General features: G+C 35.5%; 1 protein-coding gene across 1 annotated transcript; it reads right to left on the bottom strand.

Annotated features, from left to right (window-relative positions):
* Positions 1–15,007: 15,007 nt before the first annotated feature.
* LOC141661640 (uncharacterized) lies at positions 15,008–19,465 on the bottom strand. The gene is made up of 4 exons (XM_074468648.1): positions 19,195–19,465; positions 17,119–17,203; positions 16,105–16,466; positions 15,008–15,608 (listed from the first exon to the last, which is right to left on the bottom strand). The coding sequence occupies exons 3-4, from the start codon at positions 16,456–16,458 to the stop codon at positions 15,096–15,098; spliced, it is 867 nt and encodes a 288-aa protein (XP_074324749.1). The 5' UTR covers positions 16,459–16,466; positions 17,119–17,203; positions 19,195–19,465; the 3' UTR covers positions 15,008–15,095.
* Positions 19,466–20,315: the final 850 nt, after the last annotated feature.

The raw sequence follows: 20,315 nt of genomic DNA, 5'->3' as shown, positions 1-20,315 counted from the left end.
GCAATTTTGATGCCATAACTTCATCTCTTGTTAATATGCTCTATATGCTTGTTTCTGATAGGTATTTTAATTTTAGCAACTATGTTATGCTAGAATTGGGTACTAGATTAGGTAACAAAGCTAATAGACCTAATAACATCTATTATGCTAGATTCTTTATGTTATTGGCTAACCATGTTGCTGAAGGTTTGGTCATTACGAATGAGAATAATAAACTCAAGTGCTGGGCACAAGAGAAAAGAGTTCTTGCAGATTTATTGAGAATGGATCTCAACAGCAGTGTGCCATTGGTATATTTACCAATCATGAATGCACCACAGGTAGGTGAGGTAATTGCTTCTACAACTCCTACTTCTTCCAACCCCTCTATTTCTAGTGTGGCCATGGAATCTGTGACAATGCCCCAACAGATTCCTACCAAGGTCACCAAAACTAAACTTTCAAAATCAAAGACAAAGAAAACCACCTCTGTTATTTCTCAAAAGACAACAGTTGTAACACCTACCATTAACCCTGAGGGGAGTGAACAGGGTGTGAGTGGTGAGGGGAGGGGTGAACATCAAAGAAACCCCCAGGATAAGGAAGGAGAGAAAAGTGCTTCCCAAGCTAGCCAAGCCACAGTTTCTCAAAAAGCTGTGGTGGTTGAAAAGGTTACTAGCATATCCCTAGTTGCATCCTCCCAAAAGGATGTAACTATTGAATATAGTTCCCAACCAGGAACACACAAACGAGGGAGGGACACTAAAGCCAAACACTCACCAACAAAAACCTTTATTAGAAGAAAGAGAGCTAGAACCCAATCTTCTAAACAGGGTGCACACACTGCACAGATACATCCATCTGTATCTATGCCTTCTCAAACTCAGTTTGATGTGGCTCCAACAAATGTGGAGTCACAGCCCCATTCTCTCACAATTAACACACATCAATCACCACACACTTCTTCACCATCTCTAGATGTGGATATGTTATTCCCATCAATTCTTGATTCTCCCTCTTTACAACTCAGGGAGGAGCCCCACTCAAATATAGGTGATCATCATCTTTTAGATGATTTGTTGGATCACCCGCAAATTCTTTCAGATGTAATTGAAGGGTCTGTGTCACCAAAACTCATATCAATCTACACAGATTCAACAGTTATATCACTTTCAAGTTCTACTTCTTTTCCTTCTTCAACGGATATCACTCATCCGTTGACAAGTGGTTGTTCTTCAACGGATAAGCTTAACAGCAGTTATCCGTTGATACCATCAGTTTCACCTTCAACGGCTATTCCTCATCCGTTGATAGTCTCTACACACACAACTGAAACAATTCCAAGTATAGAAGACTTGATTACTGTACAATCACTTCTAGGACTGAGGGAAGGGAGTGACAATTTGAGTGAGAGGCTGGGTTGCTCCCAGGCAAAAGGAGAGATTGAGAGCTCAAATATGCATGCTATTTCTTCCAGCATGGCAAAAGTAAGTGAGAGGAGTACCACCTTAGTAGGTGAAGGTGAGGGAGTGAGTTGTGTGAGCCAGGGGGAGCCCCTGATGCAAGAACATAGAGAAAATGAGAGAAAAGCAGGTACAGCAGATATAAGGATGGATCCAGCCATTGCTAGTGAGTTAATGATTGTGAATGATGCTGAAAAGGAAAGACAATTTCAGCAACATTACAAAGCTGTAATTGATAACATTTCTTTGGATGCTGACACTTTTACTCATCCTGTTTCAGCCTATCAAGTATTGGCTGCACAGGGCAATGTGGAGGCAGAAAAGACACTACATCTAGTACATACAACAGCATCTCTTCAAAGGGACAAAACTGCTATTAACAAGATGCCTTCAACAGCTGGTGAGTCATTTGAAGAATTTGGAGTAAATTCTGATGATGATGACTTTGTTTCTTCTGATGGAAGCATGAACTTAGGGGGAGATGAAGGCCCTAGTTCTATTCCAAATCTACCTGAATGGGCTTTCACAAAGGAGTCTACAACAGGGCAATTCAATGTCTCCATAGTCAAACAAATCAGTACTATCAGACAGGCCATTCAGAAAACTTCTCATGCTGGTACAAAGGCTATCCTTACAGCTCACTTGGACTCACTGCATCTCATGAAGTTGCAGCAAGTAAAACAGAATCTGAGTGTGGATGAACTCAGAAAGGATATTGCTGACTTGAAATCCTACAATTCTGAAAAATTGGATTCAGTCATGCCCTTTGGTACAATTCAGGACATTTTGTTGAGATTGAAAAAGGAATCAAATACTGAAAAGAGGCTGGCCAAATTGGAAGACAGAGTTCAAGTTATTGAAGATTCTGTGGCCACCATTCTTCACAACCAACAATCTCAAACAACTCTACTTATGCAGCTGGCAAAAGCACAGGGCTTGACCCCTCTCCTTGATGATAACAAAAAGGGGGAGAGTAAAAGGGAAGGGGAAGGAGAGCCATCTACAAAAATCCAAATATCTAAAGTGCTAGTTCCTGCCATCACTACTTCTCCAATCATTCAAATCAAAGGAAAGCCTGATGGAATTGATTTAATCCAGCTAGCAGCAGCTGAAATTCAAGTGAAAGAGCAAAGGAGGAGAATTGATGAAAGGATGCAACAGCTGTTTGGCTCAACACAAGATAAATCAATATCTGTGAAACATAGCACAAAGGTTGAACCAATCAACATGGAGCACAAGCCAGAAAGGAGAAATAAGGTTGGAGAGACTTCTTTCAAGAATCTAAAACCTATGGTTCTCAAGCCCAACACCAGATCCAGCAAGGACTCCACAAAGAACCCTCTTAACTTTGCTCAGATGAAAGAAGTGGACTTTCCTCTTCCAAAGCCTGATGAAGACAAAGTTTTGGGTACAAGCATCATAAAACACAAGGAGACCATGGATGAGGCAGTAAGGAGAAACATGGCTATTATCTTTAGAGAGGGAAAGAGCATATGTGTGATGCAAGGACATCCCAAATTCTCAATAGCCAAGAGGGAAGAAACCAAAAGGTTAAAGAAAGAAGCTGAAAAACTCAAGGCTGACAAAAGAGCACAAGCAAAGCTTGAACAAAAGCTAAAGTCAAGTCTAGTTGAAAATGAGAAAGGAATTGAAGTCAGGGGTGAAGACAAGATTGCAAACTTAGATAAGGTTTTTGGGAGTATATTTGGTGAAAGCATGGAGGAAAAAGAGGAATGGCAGAAGGGAAACAGAAGAAAGGCCAAGGCACATAGAAGGAGTGAAGGCAACACTGAAGAAACTAAATCTCTACCTTCCATACCTGAACCCTTTGTTGCTGATCCCACTATAAACATCCATGGTGAACCAATCATCCCAAAAGAGGAACCTATTGATTGGGACACCATCAATTTGCCTACCTTTTTAACCACTCTTCCACTACCAAAGAAACAGAAAAGAAAATCCAAATCTACACCTCCCCTAAACTCTAAGAAATTCACTCAAAAACACAAACCTAACCTTAAGCCACCCATTTCTAAAGATGATTATGTTCACATCTGTGACATAAAAGAAATTTCAGACATTGAACTCTATCTGGATGAGCTGGAGGATGTAAGGGGAATTGCTGCTTACAGACAGCTACCAGAGAGATTGGTGTTCAGATACAAAGGAGCTGGGGAAAGAACATGGCCTCTCTACAGGATTCTGAATGAAGGTTACTCTACCTTGATCAGAGTCTTTTCAGCCATACAAAAGGATGCTGGCTTTACCAGGACTGCCAAGACTGAAATTCTCAACAAGATTGCCAACATAAGGAAAACTTGGAGGGAGCCCAATGCTTTGCCCAGAACCTTACTCATTCAAGAAAGGGGAACTACAATTCATAAATCACCTCATTGGTTGATGGAATTCAGAGATGATAAAGGAGTCAGAAGATTTTTCAGACTTGAAGACCAACTCAAGATTGCCAGCAATGAAACTCTCAAAGAAATGCAATCTAAGTTGGATATCAGTGATGAAGATGAAGCTGAATTCTTCAGACAACTCTAACTCCAAATTGAGGAAAATAACAAAGGGCTAGGAAAGAAAACCATGGATCAAAGAAGAAAAAGATGATTTGCTCAGGCTAGAGGAGCACCCTTGGAAACACTGTAAATCTTCAATTACCTTCTAGTACATACACTTTTGCAGCACTTTTAAATTTCTACTTAGTTTCAGTTCATATATTTGTTAAGTGTTTTGTTATCATCAAGTTAACCTTGAATTTATGTCTACAATTCTTATAGACATAAATAGGGGGAGATTGTTAGGAATATATGTGCATTAGTTTGATGATATGTTTAACAAAACACTTAAGTAGAAATCTAGTGTTTGTAGCCTCAACGGATAAGACCACTTTTGGCTATCCGTTGATGGTGTAGCTTTACTTAGAAATAAGTCTAGTGTTGTAGCACATTTCAGTCTCTGAATTTGAGATATAATTCTTAAATGTTGAGGAAAATTATAAGTCATGTTGACTACTAAAGGATATGCAGATAGGAAGGCCAATTATAAATATTTCATGCCTTGTAATTTTGTATAAATGAAATGGTATCAACGGATAACTTAAAGACCTTCAACGGATGAGAAACAAAGCTTCAACGGATGTCTCTAAAGCTTCAATGGATAACATCCTTCAACGGATGAGTGCATCAACGGATAGAGCTTCAACTGCTAACACATCAACGGATAAAGCCATCAACGGATGAAGGCTTCAACGGATGTTCTGTTAAATAGCAGTTGACAAGTGGTAGTTGTACCTACAAACAGAGGCACATGGGTTGACAGAGACAACTGAGATGTGGTAGCCTATTTCAGGAACATCAGAAAAAGCAGCCGTTCTACTCTAGTATAAAGAGACAATAGTCAACAATGCACTGGAGTAAAATGGAGAAGAAACAAGTGGAGAACTTATTTTATTATTGTACTTTTATCTTTGTCTTCACTTGTAAACTTGGTGTTATATAAACCAAGTAGCAGCTAGTAATTAGATATAATTTTTCCAGAACTGTTTAGAAAAATCTTGAGAAAAATTATCTAGTTTGTACTAGGATGCAGCTGTGATCAACTTCTTGAATCACAGATTTTCTGAAATACCATCTCTGGTGGAACAACAAATCCACCAGAAAAGTTTTTAAGGTCTGTTGTGTTCTGTACTTTTGTGCTTGAATATATATATGTCTGTATTAGCTTAAAGCAATTCACACACTTGTTTATCTTAAACACACAGCCTTTGAAACTGCTCAAAACTTGAAAAAGTTTTGAGATTTACATTCAACCCCCTTTTGTAAATCTCATTGTTAGTTCACTAGGAATAACAAAACTTCTCAAGGATCCTGTCAACATAATGTGGTTGACTTAATTCGAGACCCTCTGATGTTCTAGAAATTTGAATTCCCAGAATTACATTTGCTAGTCCCATATCTTTCATGTCGAATCTTGATTTCAACATGTCCTTTGTAGATTTGATCATTTTATCATTGCTTCTGGCAATAAGTAGATCATCTACATATAGTATCATCATGACATAGCCGTTCTCGTTATCCTTGTAATAGGCACAGCTATCACATTCATTGATTTTAAAACCATTGGCCAGCACGACCTCATCAAATTTTTCATGCCATTTCATAGGCACTTGCTTCAAACCATACAATGATTTCACCAATCTACAAACTTTCCTTTCTTGTCCTGGGACAACAAACCCTTCGGGTTGTTCCATATAGATTTCCTCATCTATGTCTCCATTTAGGAAAGCTGTTTTCACATCCATTTGATGTACAGTTAGATTACGCATTGCAGCGATAGCAAACATCATCCTTATGGACATTATTCTCGTTACAGGAGAATATGTATCAAAGTAATCAAGGCCTTTTTCTTGCTTGTATCCTTTAATTACAAGTCTGGCCTTATACTTATCGATGGTGCAATCAGTTTTCAACTTCTTCTTGAAAACCCACTTGCTACCTAATGGTTTGCAACCAGTTGGCAAGTCTACTAATTCCCAAGTATAATTCTACATAATTGAATCAACTTCATTCTTGATGGCCTCTTTCCACATAGGCCCATCAGGTGAGGTAACCGCCTCCTTATAGGTTTTCGGGTCACCTTCTTCGAGCAAATAGGTCATAAAATCAGACCCATAAGATTTCTCCGTCCGTTGTCTTTTGCTCCTTCTCACTACCCCCATATTTTCGTCTTCACTTTTGTCACTCTCATTATCGTCATCTACAGACTCATGAGATCGTTTAGACGTCGTCGGTTGTTGGTTTCCTGGATTACAGGGAAACATCGTCTCAAAGAATGAGGCATTCCTTGATTCCATAATGGTATTTTTTTGAATATTAGAAATCTTGGATTCTTGAACAAGAAACCGATATGCAGTTGTGTGTGGAGGATATCCGATGAAGATACAATCCATAGTCTTAGGACCTATCTTCACCTTCTTCGGTGTAGGGATCAGTACCTTTGCAAGGCACCCCCACACTTTCAGGTGTTGGTAACTTGGTTTCTTTTTCTTCCACATTTCATAAGGACTTACATCCTTATTCTTGCGCATCATAATATTTAAAATATTATTTGCACTTAAGATGGCTTCTCCCCACATCGATTGTGGAAGCATAGAGCTTAACAACATCGCATTCATCATTTCTTTCAAAGTACGATTCTTCCTCTCAGCCACACCATTTGACTGAGGGGAGTATGGTGTTGTAACCTCATGGATTATACCATGTTGTGAACAGAATTCCCCAAACGGTTCAACATATTCACCTCCACGATCACTTCGTATCGTTTTGATTTTCTCAGTTTGTTGTGTCTCAACTTCTTCTTTATAGATTTTAAATTTATCTATAGCTTCGTCTTTGCTTTTCAACAAATATACATAGCAGTATTTTGTACAATCATCAATGAATGTAATAAAATACTTATTTCCTCCTCTTGTTGGAGCGAATTTTAAATCACATATATCGCTATGTATTAGGTCTAGCACTTTGGTGTTCCTTTCCACTCGTTTAAATGATAATCTCGTTAATTTTGCCTCAATACAAGTCTCACACTTATGTTTTGAATCAATAGTGAGTTTTGGTATGTATTCTTTTGCACTTAAACGTCGTAAAGTGTCATAATTTACATGTCCTAATCTAGCATGCCATAAATTAGGAGACTCAAGCAAGTAAGCAGAAGAATTCTTCATTTCATTATCGTCCTTAATGGACATCACATTGAGCTTAAAAAGCCCATCGGTTACATAACCCTTGCCTACAAACATACCACTCTTAGACAAAATAACTTTATCTGACTCTATTACAATGCAAAAGCCATGCTTATTCAACAGAGAACCAGACACAAGGTTCTTGCGACTATCAGGCACATAAAGTACATTCTTCAAAGTCAGATTCTTCCCAGAAGTCATCTTCAGGATCACCGTGCCTTCACCCTCAATTGTAGATGTTGCTGAATTCCCCATGTAGAGCTTCTCACCAGCATCGGAAGCTTTGAAGCTAGAGAAAACTGCCTTGTCTGAGCAAACATGCCTAGTAGCACCAGTATCAATCCACCATTCACGCAGATTAGAACCGACCAGGTTCACTTCAGAAGACCTATGACCAACCTTATCGCAATTGTAGCACTTCCTTTGAAATTTCGACTTCAAAATCCCTTCCTTGGGTGCCAGCTTTGCCCCTTTACCAGAACTAGTCTTCTTGGGCTTGGAGCTTTGAGCATGTTCCACCATGTTTGCCTTCTCAGTGGTAATATTAACTTTCTTCTCAGACCCTTTGTTGTCTTCTTCAATACGAAGTCAAACAATAAGATCCTCCATAGACATCTCCTTTCGCTTGTGCCTAAGGTAGTTCTTGAAATTTTTCAATCCAGGTGGAAGCTTTTCAATAACAGCAGCGACTTGGAAAGACTCGCTTATGACCATTCCCTCAGCATGAATGTCATGAATGATCACCTGCAGTTCCTGCACCTGACTGACCACAGTCTTAGAATCCGTCATCTTATAGTCAAGAAAATGGCCAACAATCCACTTCTTTGCCCCAGCGTCCTCGGTTTTATACTTATGGTCAAGTGACTCCCATAAGGCCTTAGCTGTTGGCTTCGAGCTATACATGTTATACAACGAGTCATCCAAATAATTCAGCACATAATTCCGACATATGTAGTCATAGTGCTTCCAAGAATCTACAACATACAAAGTCTGCGTGTTGCTCTCGCCAGTGAGTAATGGTACCTCTTCCTTCAGGAAGCGATCAAGATGCAACGTGGTCAGATAGAAGTGCATCTTTTGCTGCCAATGTTTGAAGTTCATTCCGTTGAACTTCTCAGGTTTTTTAGCGTGTACAACAGGCACAGTTGGCATAACAGGTGTAGCAGGCACCGCATGTGGGACAGATGGCATGTGCGTCTGTACTACAGGTGTATGCACACCAGTAGGCACCGCAGATATAATCGGAGGAGTGAATCCTGCCGATATTTATCCAAGAGGAACACTAAACTGCCCAATGACAGTGTGTCCCACAGGCACATGTACCGAAGGCACATGTCCAACAGGTGTTTCACCCCCATCAGATCCTACGATCTGTGCGTTAGGGTTAATAGCCTGCTGGTGAACCCCATCAGATCCAGTGATCTGTGCGTTGGGATCAGCCATCATGTTCATCGGATTGTTGACAGTTTGGTTCTCCATTGATCTGTTACTCAATAAAAATAAGTAGATACAGATGTATCAGTCACATATGTATTAAAATAAATTAGCTTTAAGATTGTGGATACAATCTGCGATTAATACATATAAATCAAACAAGTGTGTGCGTGAGTAAACGAAATCAAACAGAGGAAAAAAGGATATAAACAAAGGGAGATCCTCGAGTCCAGTTGAAACTGTCTCCTTAAAGCTATATCGCCTTTCACCGTATGTGCGAGTCGATAGCCTCCCAGGATAAAACGAGGTAGCGGCAGCGTTCCGGATAACGAGCACCTTCAGCGAGTTTGAACGGAGCAAGAAACTATCACCGATAGAGAGAGGGAGGTAGGTTTTGTGTTCGGGAGGACGGTTGTGTATTATGAGTGAGTTAACCCTAAACCCTATAACGAAAATATATAGGCTTAGAGAAACGTGTGTACTACTTCTCTTATTTAATTAAATGCGTTAATTAAATTTAATTCGAGAGTCAATTATTATCCGTAATTGAATCAAATTATAACTGTCAAATCAATTCATATTCGTATTTATAAAAATAAATATCGAATAATGAAATATTTATTTAAGAGCCCAAGCACAGTGGAAATTAAATTAGCAAAACTAGTCCATGATTATTCAGGCCAATATTCGGCTACATTTGTGTCTGCACGTCGCACACGCGGGCAAGCCCGAAGGCTTCGCAAGCCTCAGATTACCTCTCGAAATCCCACAATTTGCACCCCCGCGCGCGCACGTAGGAGATGGAGCAACACCTTACTAACACTTTTAAACACTACTAAAGTGTTGTGCTATATAAAGCAATGGAAACCCCTTTTCCATTTCAATGTGGGATACAAGTTTATTTACAACATTTCCACCTTCAAGGGACCAACTTTAGATGATCACATATCATTTATCTGTTAACCATTTTGAGTGTTTCAAATTGCCTCGGAAAGTTCTCACGGAGGAGAACATACTCCAAGCGTCACCCACTCAACAACGGCTCAAAATAACTTGACAATGTGGGGCTCTATACCCACATTTTCCAACAAAATGTACATCCTCTTGTTTTACCACTTTATTTACCACTTTATTGACGAATGGTAAAAACTACGATACGTAGTTCAGAAGCTTAGTATGATGAATGTGTAAAGTGTAAACATATAGATTCCTGGATTACTTGTTGGAATGTTAGCGTGATTGACGTTTAATTAAGTAGTATAAGCTAGTTGTGACCAACCAGAGTAACTCGGGGGATTTTGCGAATCCATTTAACTACTCCAACTTCAACAATAAGGTGATCTATTTTACAAACAACAAACAAGTAAAGAAAAACTATATACAAAGTTGTTCACCACTAGTGTTCTACTAGGCGTACAGGTATGATAACAAAATGCATCAAATCAAAAAACTGGGTGAAAAGTCTATACCACAACTCCAGAAATGGCCCCTATTGTCTCATCTTTCTTGTGCGTTGTTTTCTTAGCCACTTATATCTATTTCCCACCAAGTCAACTTTACCCATCCAACAAAATTTGAGGTTTGAGGTGAAATCTTAACATTTTACATTGACCGTTTTGGATCACTAGCTTCTATACTACAGTATGAAACTAAATTGATTTTATCTGCTGGAGCCATTATAAGTGGGGATACATGAACATTGACAGGTTTTACTTTACGTACTAAGTACTACTAGGTTGATAGGAAATATTTATACTTTTATGATTTCCATCGACATGTTTCGACCAATAAATCCCGATCTTTAAACTAATCTAGATTTAATGATTAGACAGGTATATATGTACCTACGAATTTCATATACAATATATATGCCATAAACACTGTGAATTTAATGTTACAAATGAACCTGTTTTTTTTTAACATTTAATCTGATATTTAATGCTCCGGATTTAATAACTCAGGTAAAAAATTAAATTATTGATCACACATTAGTCACTCCACCATGAATTTTTCCTTTTCTTTGTAAACTAAACTCGAACTGACATAAAATTTTGAAAATTAAGAAAAAGCAAGGACATGTCAATGGACGGACTTGACTTGTGATATTACCTTATATATATCAAGGTTCATATATAATTAAGTTTCAAATATATTTCTTAGTCTTTATCAAAATTTTCATTCTCAAAACATCTTTAATACTCCCTCCATCCCTAAAAACCTTTCCCAGTTGCAACGTTTGTCATGCATTGTTAATATCTTTAATTTCGTATTAATATTAAATATAAAAAAAATCATTGTATTAAAATACCCATAAATACAAGATCACTCAAATTGATAGTCAATCGCTTATCATGAATAGTGTTGGAAGTCAAAATAGGAAATGTAAAAAGGGACCGAGGAGTAATCTCTTTATAGTGGCTCTTAAATTAAAATTTAAAAAGGATAATCATTTTTTTGCTCCAACAAATTCCTAATCACTCTTACATTTATTAAAATCTTATTTATTTCTTTTTAATTTTAACGGCTACACTTACAGGTGCCTCTTAACTAATATTATATTATAAATTTACAAGAAAATATATTCTCGTTCCGCTTTCTTTTTATGTTTTATGGACCTAGCTTATTTTTTATAAGATATATTATAAGATGTATTGTTAAAACTGAATTCATATTAAATTATTAAAAATAATATTTTATATTATATTTAAGAATAAATTAATAATGATCTCAATTCTTTTTAACTTTAAATTTTAGATCTCAAAAAATCCAAGGCCAGCCGAGAAATAGCCTAGCAATATTATAAACTGACTAATAGCTTTGAGCACTAGTAGAACTTAACAAATATATACCTAGGGGGACCAAACATATATTTTTACAATAATGGTGGATGCTGAATCCACATGTAATAAGATGTAACATGAGTGTTGAGGGACCAGGAGTTATAGTTAGCACACACAATTGTCATAGATTACAAGCTCTATCAACTCGTAATCATGCACCATATATATATGCTCAATAAAACCACTTTATTTCACTTTATTATGTGGATTTTCCTTTTCATGCCTCTTTCTTTTATATTCTCTTATTATACATTATTTTTTTGACATTCTATTTTAAAAAATGTGTCATTAATTGGCGCCTAATAAAAAAATACTCATTTTAATAAAATAACAAATATTATTATATACAATTTATTAAAAAACTAATATTTATTTGTTATTAATCCCACAAAATAAATTAACACTCTATTTTATGAAATGCAAACTGGTGGAGTCGGCCAAACGAACGAGCCGAGCGTGCTGGTCCGAATATTTGCCGGGCCGGTTTGGTCACCACTAAACCCGTGAATGGCCCGAAAAAAGTAACGGTCCGTGCCGAACCGTGCCGATCAATCAAAAGAGTAAATCATTAACGGCCCGCGAATTAAACGAATAATACGGTTCAGGCTTGGCGCGTGTTCCAGGAGCTGCGTGGCGAATAATTCGCGGTTCAACCTGCAAATTGGCGAATCAGGCGGTCCAAACTTATTCATTTGTATTCTGATAAACAGGCTAGTCTGTTTCTGAAAATCACATACCCATTAATTATTAACAAATTATTTTCAGGAATTTCTTTTTTCTAGTTCAGTTCCTACATTAACAAATTATTTATCTATTTTATTTTGATTTTAGTTTCGAAGTTGACTTAATTTTTTAAAAGTATTTCAATTTGATTTTTTTAAACTAGCAAACATAAATGTTACAATTGATTTGAGCCTCTAAAAAAATTGTGTTATTTTTTTTCCCGAATTTGTAAAACTAGAATGTATGATTTGTAAAACTAGAATGTGTTAAAATAAAATAAGGAAAATAGGACGGTGCCTCTATAAAATTTATTAATTAAAAAAATGTTACAATTGGCGGGCCGGTTTGACGAGCCGTGCCGAGCGGTTCGGTTCAGCTGAATCGTTACGATTTAGCGGGCCGTGCCGGGCCGATTCCGGTTTCACAGACTACAACTCGTGTTCGGTTTGTTTATACAGACGGTTTGTACCGAATTCTGAACCGGCACGTGACAAGCCGAATTATAAGAATTTTACGTGAGCCGATTTCCGGTCGGGCCGAGCCAAACCGCCCGTTCAGACAGCTCTGCTTGTCGTATCTTAAATTGACATCCCAATTCAACTCATTATCATCCGTCTAGTCCTTGCAACATTAATGAAGTGCTAACCAAGAAATGTCAAGTTAATGTCATGTCATATATAGTTGAGACGCCGTCTATGAAAATATTATACCATATTATTTCACTTTTGTGTATATATTTATAAGTCTTTTGATCATACTTAAAATAATAATATTTAATATTTTTTTGTAAATTAAAGATTTAGTTAAATATTTTTATTCACAAAATAAAAAATTTAAATATTATTATTTTAAGTATATGATAAAAACCTTAAAAATATGTGTACAAAAGTTAAATGATATATTAGGCTAATACATTGTGAGGTGTGGAAGTCCAGAAGGCGGAGAACTAGTTAGTGTTGGGACACGGCCGTTACCCACTATGGTTTGGTTGGTGCTGAAGAAATTGGTTCGGCTCATAAAAAGAAAAAGTACAAGTCAAGTGACCTACCTAAGTTAGTGCAGTGTTAGTTGCTAAATTTCGTACATAGTTGTTGTCTTGTTGACAAGCTTATGTAAAGTGTTCAATTGAAAATAAATTCCTACTTGCTCCTGGCTTTGTGTATGCACAGTCTAAAAATATATAATATCTTGCTTTACTTAATAATTAGCTCAGATAATTGCATGCATTCATTCAGCAGAGAAGAATCTAGTACACCTGACCTGAGATCTCCAGTCTAGGTTTCACTGCAGAGTGCATTCATTAACAGATAGTAAGCTTATGTAAAATGTATTTTATTTGTGATGGCTGGAATATGTAATGCGCAGCAGAAAATGTTTTGTAACAGATAGACACTCCATATTGTTGGAGGAAAGTAAACACGTGAATGTGCATCCAGTAAGGTTTGAAGACAATGATATATTTCTTGATCATTGTTGAGGTCCCATGCCCTAGATTTTGGTTTAATCAAGGTCCCACTATAAGATCTAACTAATAATTAATCTGCTTAACTTCGATGAGAAAGTTTAATACACGCCAAATACGTACCTGTTTGCTGGGTTAATTGGTAGGTTTCATCAAAGTTTCCTAAGAACAAAGTGTTAATTTTTTCATTTGGACAGGTTACAAAAATTTGTGAGTTTGTGAGCTAGGGTCTTTCTTTTTGTAGTCAGTTTCTCTTTCCCTCTAATTTTTTTTTTTTAAATATTTACTTTTTATTATTAACTAAATATAGATAATTCAAAAATTTATTGTCTATCATCCCAAATTTTGGATTCGATTATCGCTCATCTCGAAAATTTACGAGAATATAGGAGTTCTAATATATAATTTGGATTGAAATGTGATATGAATGATGTGTTTAAATACCTGACATATGTCTGCAGTTATTCTCACAGAAGCCAATCAAATCTTAAATTTGACCTTGGAACCATATTGCTACAAGAATATATGGGCCGAGACAAGCCAAAGATTTAATTGAAAGATATATAAGTATAAATTAATGAGCAATTATGTACAAACAGTGGGATTTTGAGTGTAGTAATTGTTTCTAGTTTCCACCATCCAATATAAAACAAAATTGACTAACTTTGTAAGAGAACTTAATCATGTTTTCTTGGGTTAATTATTTGATTGAAGTGATGCCCAACCATATTATGAATTTAAGATCTCCCAAATCCGTAAAACAAGACCCACCAGCTTGTGCTTATCAAACAAGTAAATCATCCAATCAAACCAATACTTAATCAACATATACAAGCTCCATTAATTTTGTAATTATCTTTTTTCTTTCCCACAAACACTACTCGAAAAGATTCTGATATTTTTTTTGACAAATAAGAAGATTTTATTAAGATATATTGGTCAACAAAATATTCATTAACTCAAAGGCCATGTTTGTTTGGAAGAATTATAATCCAGGGATAATAATCCTTTCACTATAATCCCCTCCTTATTTTTTTAAGGATTATAATCCTTTAAAATAGTCCAATCCCGTGTTTGTTTCTAAACATATCTTAAGAATTATAGTCCTTTAACTAGTCCTATCCCTTGTTTGTTAGGTAAAAATTTATAAATAGGATTAATCATATTTAAAAAAATAATTTTTAAATTATATTCAGATCATAATCAATTTGGTTTTGTGTAAAAGAATAAATAAACATATTTTTGCAAAAAAAATATATAAATTTTGCATACATTTGAATAAACTAGAAATATTTCATGATCATTAAATATTAACTACAGAAACATAATTCAATAATGTTGCAATAATAAAAGGTTCCAAAATGACTCCATTAAAATAGCTTATACAAAGTTACTGTGATGTCCTGTTACGAGTTGAGAAATCTAGAAATCAGCATTTTGGAGTAGTCTCACACATGACCAGCTAACTTTAAATGCACGAATTCAGCTTGCATTTCTTCTGGGAGACTTAAAAATAAATCAACATTAGCCGGGTTATCAACTATTTTTGATGCTGCTGACAATTTTTGTTTGCTGTCCAAATTGCTAATCTTGTTAATAATGCCATACACCTCTCGTCTTGACTTACCCAAATCATGCTCATATCCAATTCTTTGACTCATGACACCAAATTGTTCTACAGTTGTTTTCAATAGGCTCTCAACATTTTCTTGCATTTTTTCCATTGATGCCAACAGAGCATCCTGTAACTTTGCTTTTTTCCTTTTTCCTTCATTTGCATGTGAATCACCGGTAGAGCATGAAAATTCAGCAGTTTCACATTGCTCTTTATCCAGATTTTCAATAATATCCGCAGGGGCCTCTGCATGTTCACCAGTAGCTCTGTCCTTGCCAAAAATTTTCTGCCAATCATCATGCCACTCTACGGGCTTGTTACGAAGTTTAGCCAATTCTGAATCTCGCTGCAACAAAACAACATTTAAGTGTCACAATCACATATGTTTTGTTCAATTTAAAAAATAGAAAAAGATGGCATAAAGTATCTCAACTTTAAAGTTCAGATTCAAAATTACACATACGTAATAGTAATAAAATTAAACATTGAGCTATACTAGAGCAGGGTAATATTATAGTCTATAGATAATAAATCCACTACTAGTACTTGTACTGACCAGACTAAAAAATAACTAAAACCGTCGTAGCCTTGAGTTAAATAACTAAAATCAGACTACTACTAATTTATTCTTTTAAATTAAAAAGTTAGTATTAAATTGGTTCGCGGTACTTGATTTATATATATTTCAGGTAAGCCAGCAGATATGCAGCATACATATCTGCAACTTAAATACTAAAACACAAGTCATTGCTTGGCTTATAGTATCCATATACTAAACTCAGAACAGAACCAAAGATATGTCAACTAAATTTACTAAAAGATTTGATAAAAACTTCAATTACCTTGCACATTTGAGTCCACACATCTTCATCATCAATACTCAACATTTTATTAGAGTCATTCCAAGCAATACCACTGGTCGCCAAAGCACTGTAGACGGAACCCCATAATTTTTTCCACGTCTTTATTTTCGACTCTATATGTGGCTTTTCACGCAAATCAGTACCTGGAATGAGTTTGATCATATATTTTTCCAACTCGATTAGATAGCCAGTTTTGTATTGCCCATTATCCAACTTGTAGCCATCCGCAATTATTAGATAATAAGAATCTATCAAAACCCTTTCTTCTACTAATGTCCAAGTCCTCCTATTTCTTCCTTCTCTGGGATGTTTTCCAGTTGATGAGGATGCCATTAGAACTTCTGCAACAGACAACAGGATGCCATTAGATTCTAGTAAAAATCATAACATCAGGGTCAGGGTCACATTCTACTAATGTATGCTTTGATACATTTAGGCATATAGCCAAAGATACACTGGTTCACTTTCTATCAAACTAACACATTAAGCTGTTTTAAAATGCACAAGTAATATTGGTAAAATTCAGTGTTGCAAGCCAAATGCATTTTCACAACATACAAAAAAAATCAGACTCAAACCTAGCAGAATGTAGTATATAGGTTTGTTAAAAATACATTATCCTTAATTTTAATTAATCATGAACACTGTCAACCTGTCATGTTAACATAACTTGATTACTAATAGATACTGCCTACCTGATTTAGTTCAGTGACAATTGGGATATTAATCCTAATTAAATTCTATATATATTAAAATTAAGTATAGCATAAAATAAATCTCAATTCTGGAACTGAAAAGAAGTATAAAACAAAAGCAAGCAGAAAATTATCATAAATCTGCCAGTTGACAGAAACTAGAACATCTATTTCTGTAGTGCTCTTGGTCAGGTTGCACCAAATCTTGCCGTTGTTGCTAAAGGTTGACAAAAACTAATGAAATGTAATTACTGATCAAAAGCAAACAAATAAAAGCAAATATGGGTATTGGGATTACCTCTGCAAGGAAAATGAAGTATATGAAACAGAGAATCGAGGAGACACCCTGATTCAAGCGAGCAGATCGTAATTCACCCTGATTGCTGTCAGACATCACAGTTTAAAATAGTTATCAACCATTTAACTAATATACATGTATTGCAAGTGAATGGAGTTGCACATAACTAAAAAAATCAATTATCCAAGTCACAGACATTATCAATTAAATATAAAATATTAAGAAACCAACAAAGAAGAATTAAAAACCAACAAACTTTAATGTAAAAAGATCAACTGATCAAACTAAAAAGCTAGTCTCAGGATATTAATATAATCATGTCACAATACAAGGTTTCAGAAATCTTAAATTTAATGCTATTACAATCAACTACTACTTTCAGCCTTGCCAAGGAGCGAGACCTCTCTTTACCCTCCATTCATTATACATTTTTACACCCATTTGACGTCTCTTTTCCGTCCATTGACTAGATGGCTCACATGTATCAATAATGTTAGAATCCAAGTTGATTGCTGATTGATTGGCTTGATCATCATAAACTACATCATAAGGATCACCGCCCATTTCCTTTCGAATCAGATTGTGCAAAAGGACACATGCGGTGATAATGCGACACTGAATTTTGTAAGGATAGAAGGAAGGGCTTCTAAGAATGGATCAGCGTAATTTAAGAACTCCAAAAGCTCTTTCAATTACATTACGCGCAGCAGAATGTTTCATATTAAAGTATTCTTCTGGACAAGTCGGACGCCTCCCCTTTTTCCATGTTGCTAAATGGTACCTATGTATCCTATGCGGAGCCAAGAATCCATCACCATTTGTATATCCGGCATCACAAAGATAATAATATCCTATATATGTTAAAGTTAAATTTATGATGTAAAAATTTTAAATTTACAATGACTAAAGTAACTATACAAGAGTTTTAGTTTTACCGGCAGGAACTCGTAAACCATTCTTACGAGTTATTGCATCTCGAAGTACTCTGCCATCTGCAGCAGAGCCTTCCCAACCAGGTAACACATAGGTAAACATCATATTCGGTTTACATACTCCTAAAACATTGGTAGAAATTTCACCCTTTCTATTCCTATACTTCGTATGTTCGTGCGGAGGGACTCTAACTCTAACATGAGTTCCATCAAGAGCACCTAAACAATTCTACAAAACAGAAAAATATTTAAAAATTTAAAAAATTACAATTATGCATCAAAAAAATTTAACAGCCTTAAGTGATGATATCTACCTGAAAGCATTTCCACCTAGGATCATTACAGGATTCGGTAATTGGTTCAAGCTTTTGTAAAAGAACACCGTGCAACCGTAAGACACAATTAAGAACTGTATTGAAATATTTGCTCACGGTTTCACTTGATCTTCGATAAGTATGTTTAATTGACCTATTTTTTTGATGGCCAGCTAGTATGTGCAAGAAAAAACAAACTTGTTCTTCAACGTTCACATTTCTTGAGTCGCTTAGACCATACTCCCGAAGCAATTCACACAAGATATCATATGTATTTCTATTCATACGAAGTTGCTCCTTAAGGGTCAAATCTCCATCGTTAATGGTATCATCCAAATAATCAACCCCCTTTTTCTACGAAGTAATCTTATATCCCTACTAACTCTCGAACCACTTTCAGAGGTTTGATGCAACAGACGTATTAAATGCATAATATGCACATATAAGGACATTATCATACTCAAATGACGAACTAGTTGATGTAATACCATCAAATCATCCAAGGAGGTCATAATGATATCTATAAAACAGAGTTGCTGTAAATAACTGATTCGCAGAAACAACATAAACTTTAACACATGAACTAAAACTTGAGTCAGACATTCAAACAAACAGTTTGTCTACATTAAAAATTAAAAAAAATAAACTACTAAAAAACAACAGAAACATATCACACAAAATAAAATAACATAACAGATACATAACATTGCATTATCTGAAAATTGAACTTGTTTTAAATTAAAAAATTATTCTATAATCAGAATGCATCAACAAGAATTTATCTGATACACAAAAACACAAAAACTGATATCAATGTAAAAGATTCTTACCAGATAATAATAGAGATTGTAGTTATTTAGAACCAGAAGGAAAGTTGTAGGTATATATTTGTTTGTACAGAAGCCATGGAGGCATGGAGGCGGCTGAGTAGAAAAAAAATGAATAAGAAATGCAGGGTTGTAGATATACATAGGTATGGCCGTAATTATTGTAACAAAATAAGGGTATTTTTATCTATAAAATTTTAATACCCTTGTTATACCTTCACTGACGAGGTATTATATTATCCTGTTGGATAATAGAAAATGTTATCCAGCTCTTATCCTAGGATTATAGTCCATTGCTCAAATTTGTAAAACAAACAAGGGATAACTTTTTTTTAAGGATTATAATCCAATCCCCTCCTTTATCCCATTAAACAAACATGGCCAAAGGGAACATTCCTCCCATTAATCACCGAATTTCTTAGTTAAGAAGTGAGCAGTCATATTTGCTGATCGTTTAATGAAAATTAAGAAAATATTGTTTAACTCGAACACAATGCTCTTACACTCTGATATCACTACACCAAAAAGAGTACTCTATGGAAAACTTACTACCAATAGCTTGAATAACTAGTTCCAAAACTCACAGGACTTATTTTTCAAGTAGGAATTCTAATTTAATTTCAGAATGTGTTCATTTTAAGCATTCCAGACATCACTCCATGTGTTCCAAGTGACACTTCCTACATCTTTCTATTAGGCACTTCTAAGATACCGGTACAATCAGTTATTCAGCTTCAAGCCGTGTGAAAGTGAAACTGTGTACCGCACGAATATGATATTATCTTACAATTCTCTAGCTTGCAAACTCTTAATTTTACCAGTGCATCTGTGCATGCCTTACTGAAATCTAGATCAAATTATTACTATTTAAATAACACCAGGAGTCCCAAAATAAAATTTTTAATTTTTTTTTTCAAAATATGAAGTGCAGGTTTCAAATTGATTATTTTCTCATAAATATAAAAATGTCCTTAATATGAATTTCATCAATTAAAATATTTCATGTATTTTTTGACAATTTATTTCAGGAATTAATTTGGTAATTTTAACACTACTCTTTTTGTTTTACATGAAATCATTGAATTTAAATTCATAGAAAGAAAATATTTTAGTAGTAACCAAAA

The sequence above is a fragment of the Apium graveolens genome, chromosome 5 (genome assembly GCF_009905375.1).
Source record: "Apium graveolens cultivar Ventura chromosome 5, ASM990537v1, whole genome shotgun sequence".
Classification (NCBI taxonomy): Eukaryota; Viridiplantae; Streptophyta; class Magnoliopsida; order Apiales; family Apiaceae; genus Apium; species Apium graveolens.
This window is presented reverse-complemented; position numbering and strand designations above follow the sequence as displayed.

Coding starts and splice junctions, on each gene's coding strand:
- LOC141661640 (XM_074468648.1), bottom strand. CDS start 16,458: ATGGCATCCTCATCAACTGGAAAACATCCCAGAGAAGGAAGAAATAGG. Junction 15,609..16,104: donor TGTGGACTCAAATGTGCAAG/GTAATTGAAGTT, acceptor GTTTTGTTGCAG/CGAGATTCAGAATTGGCTAA.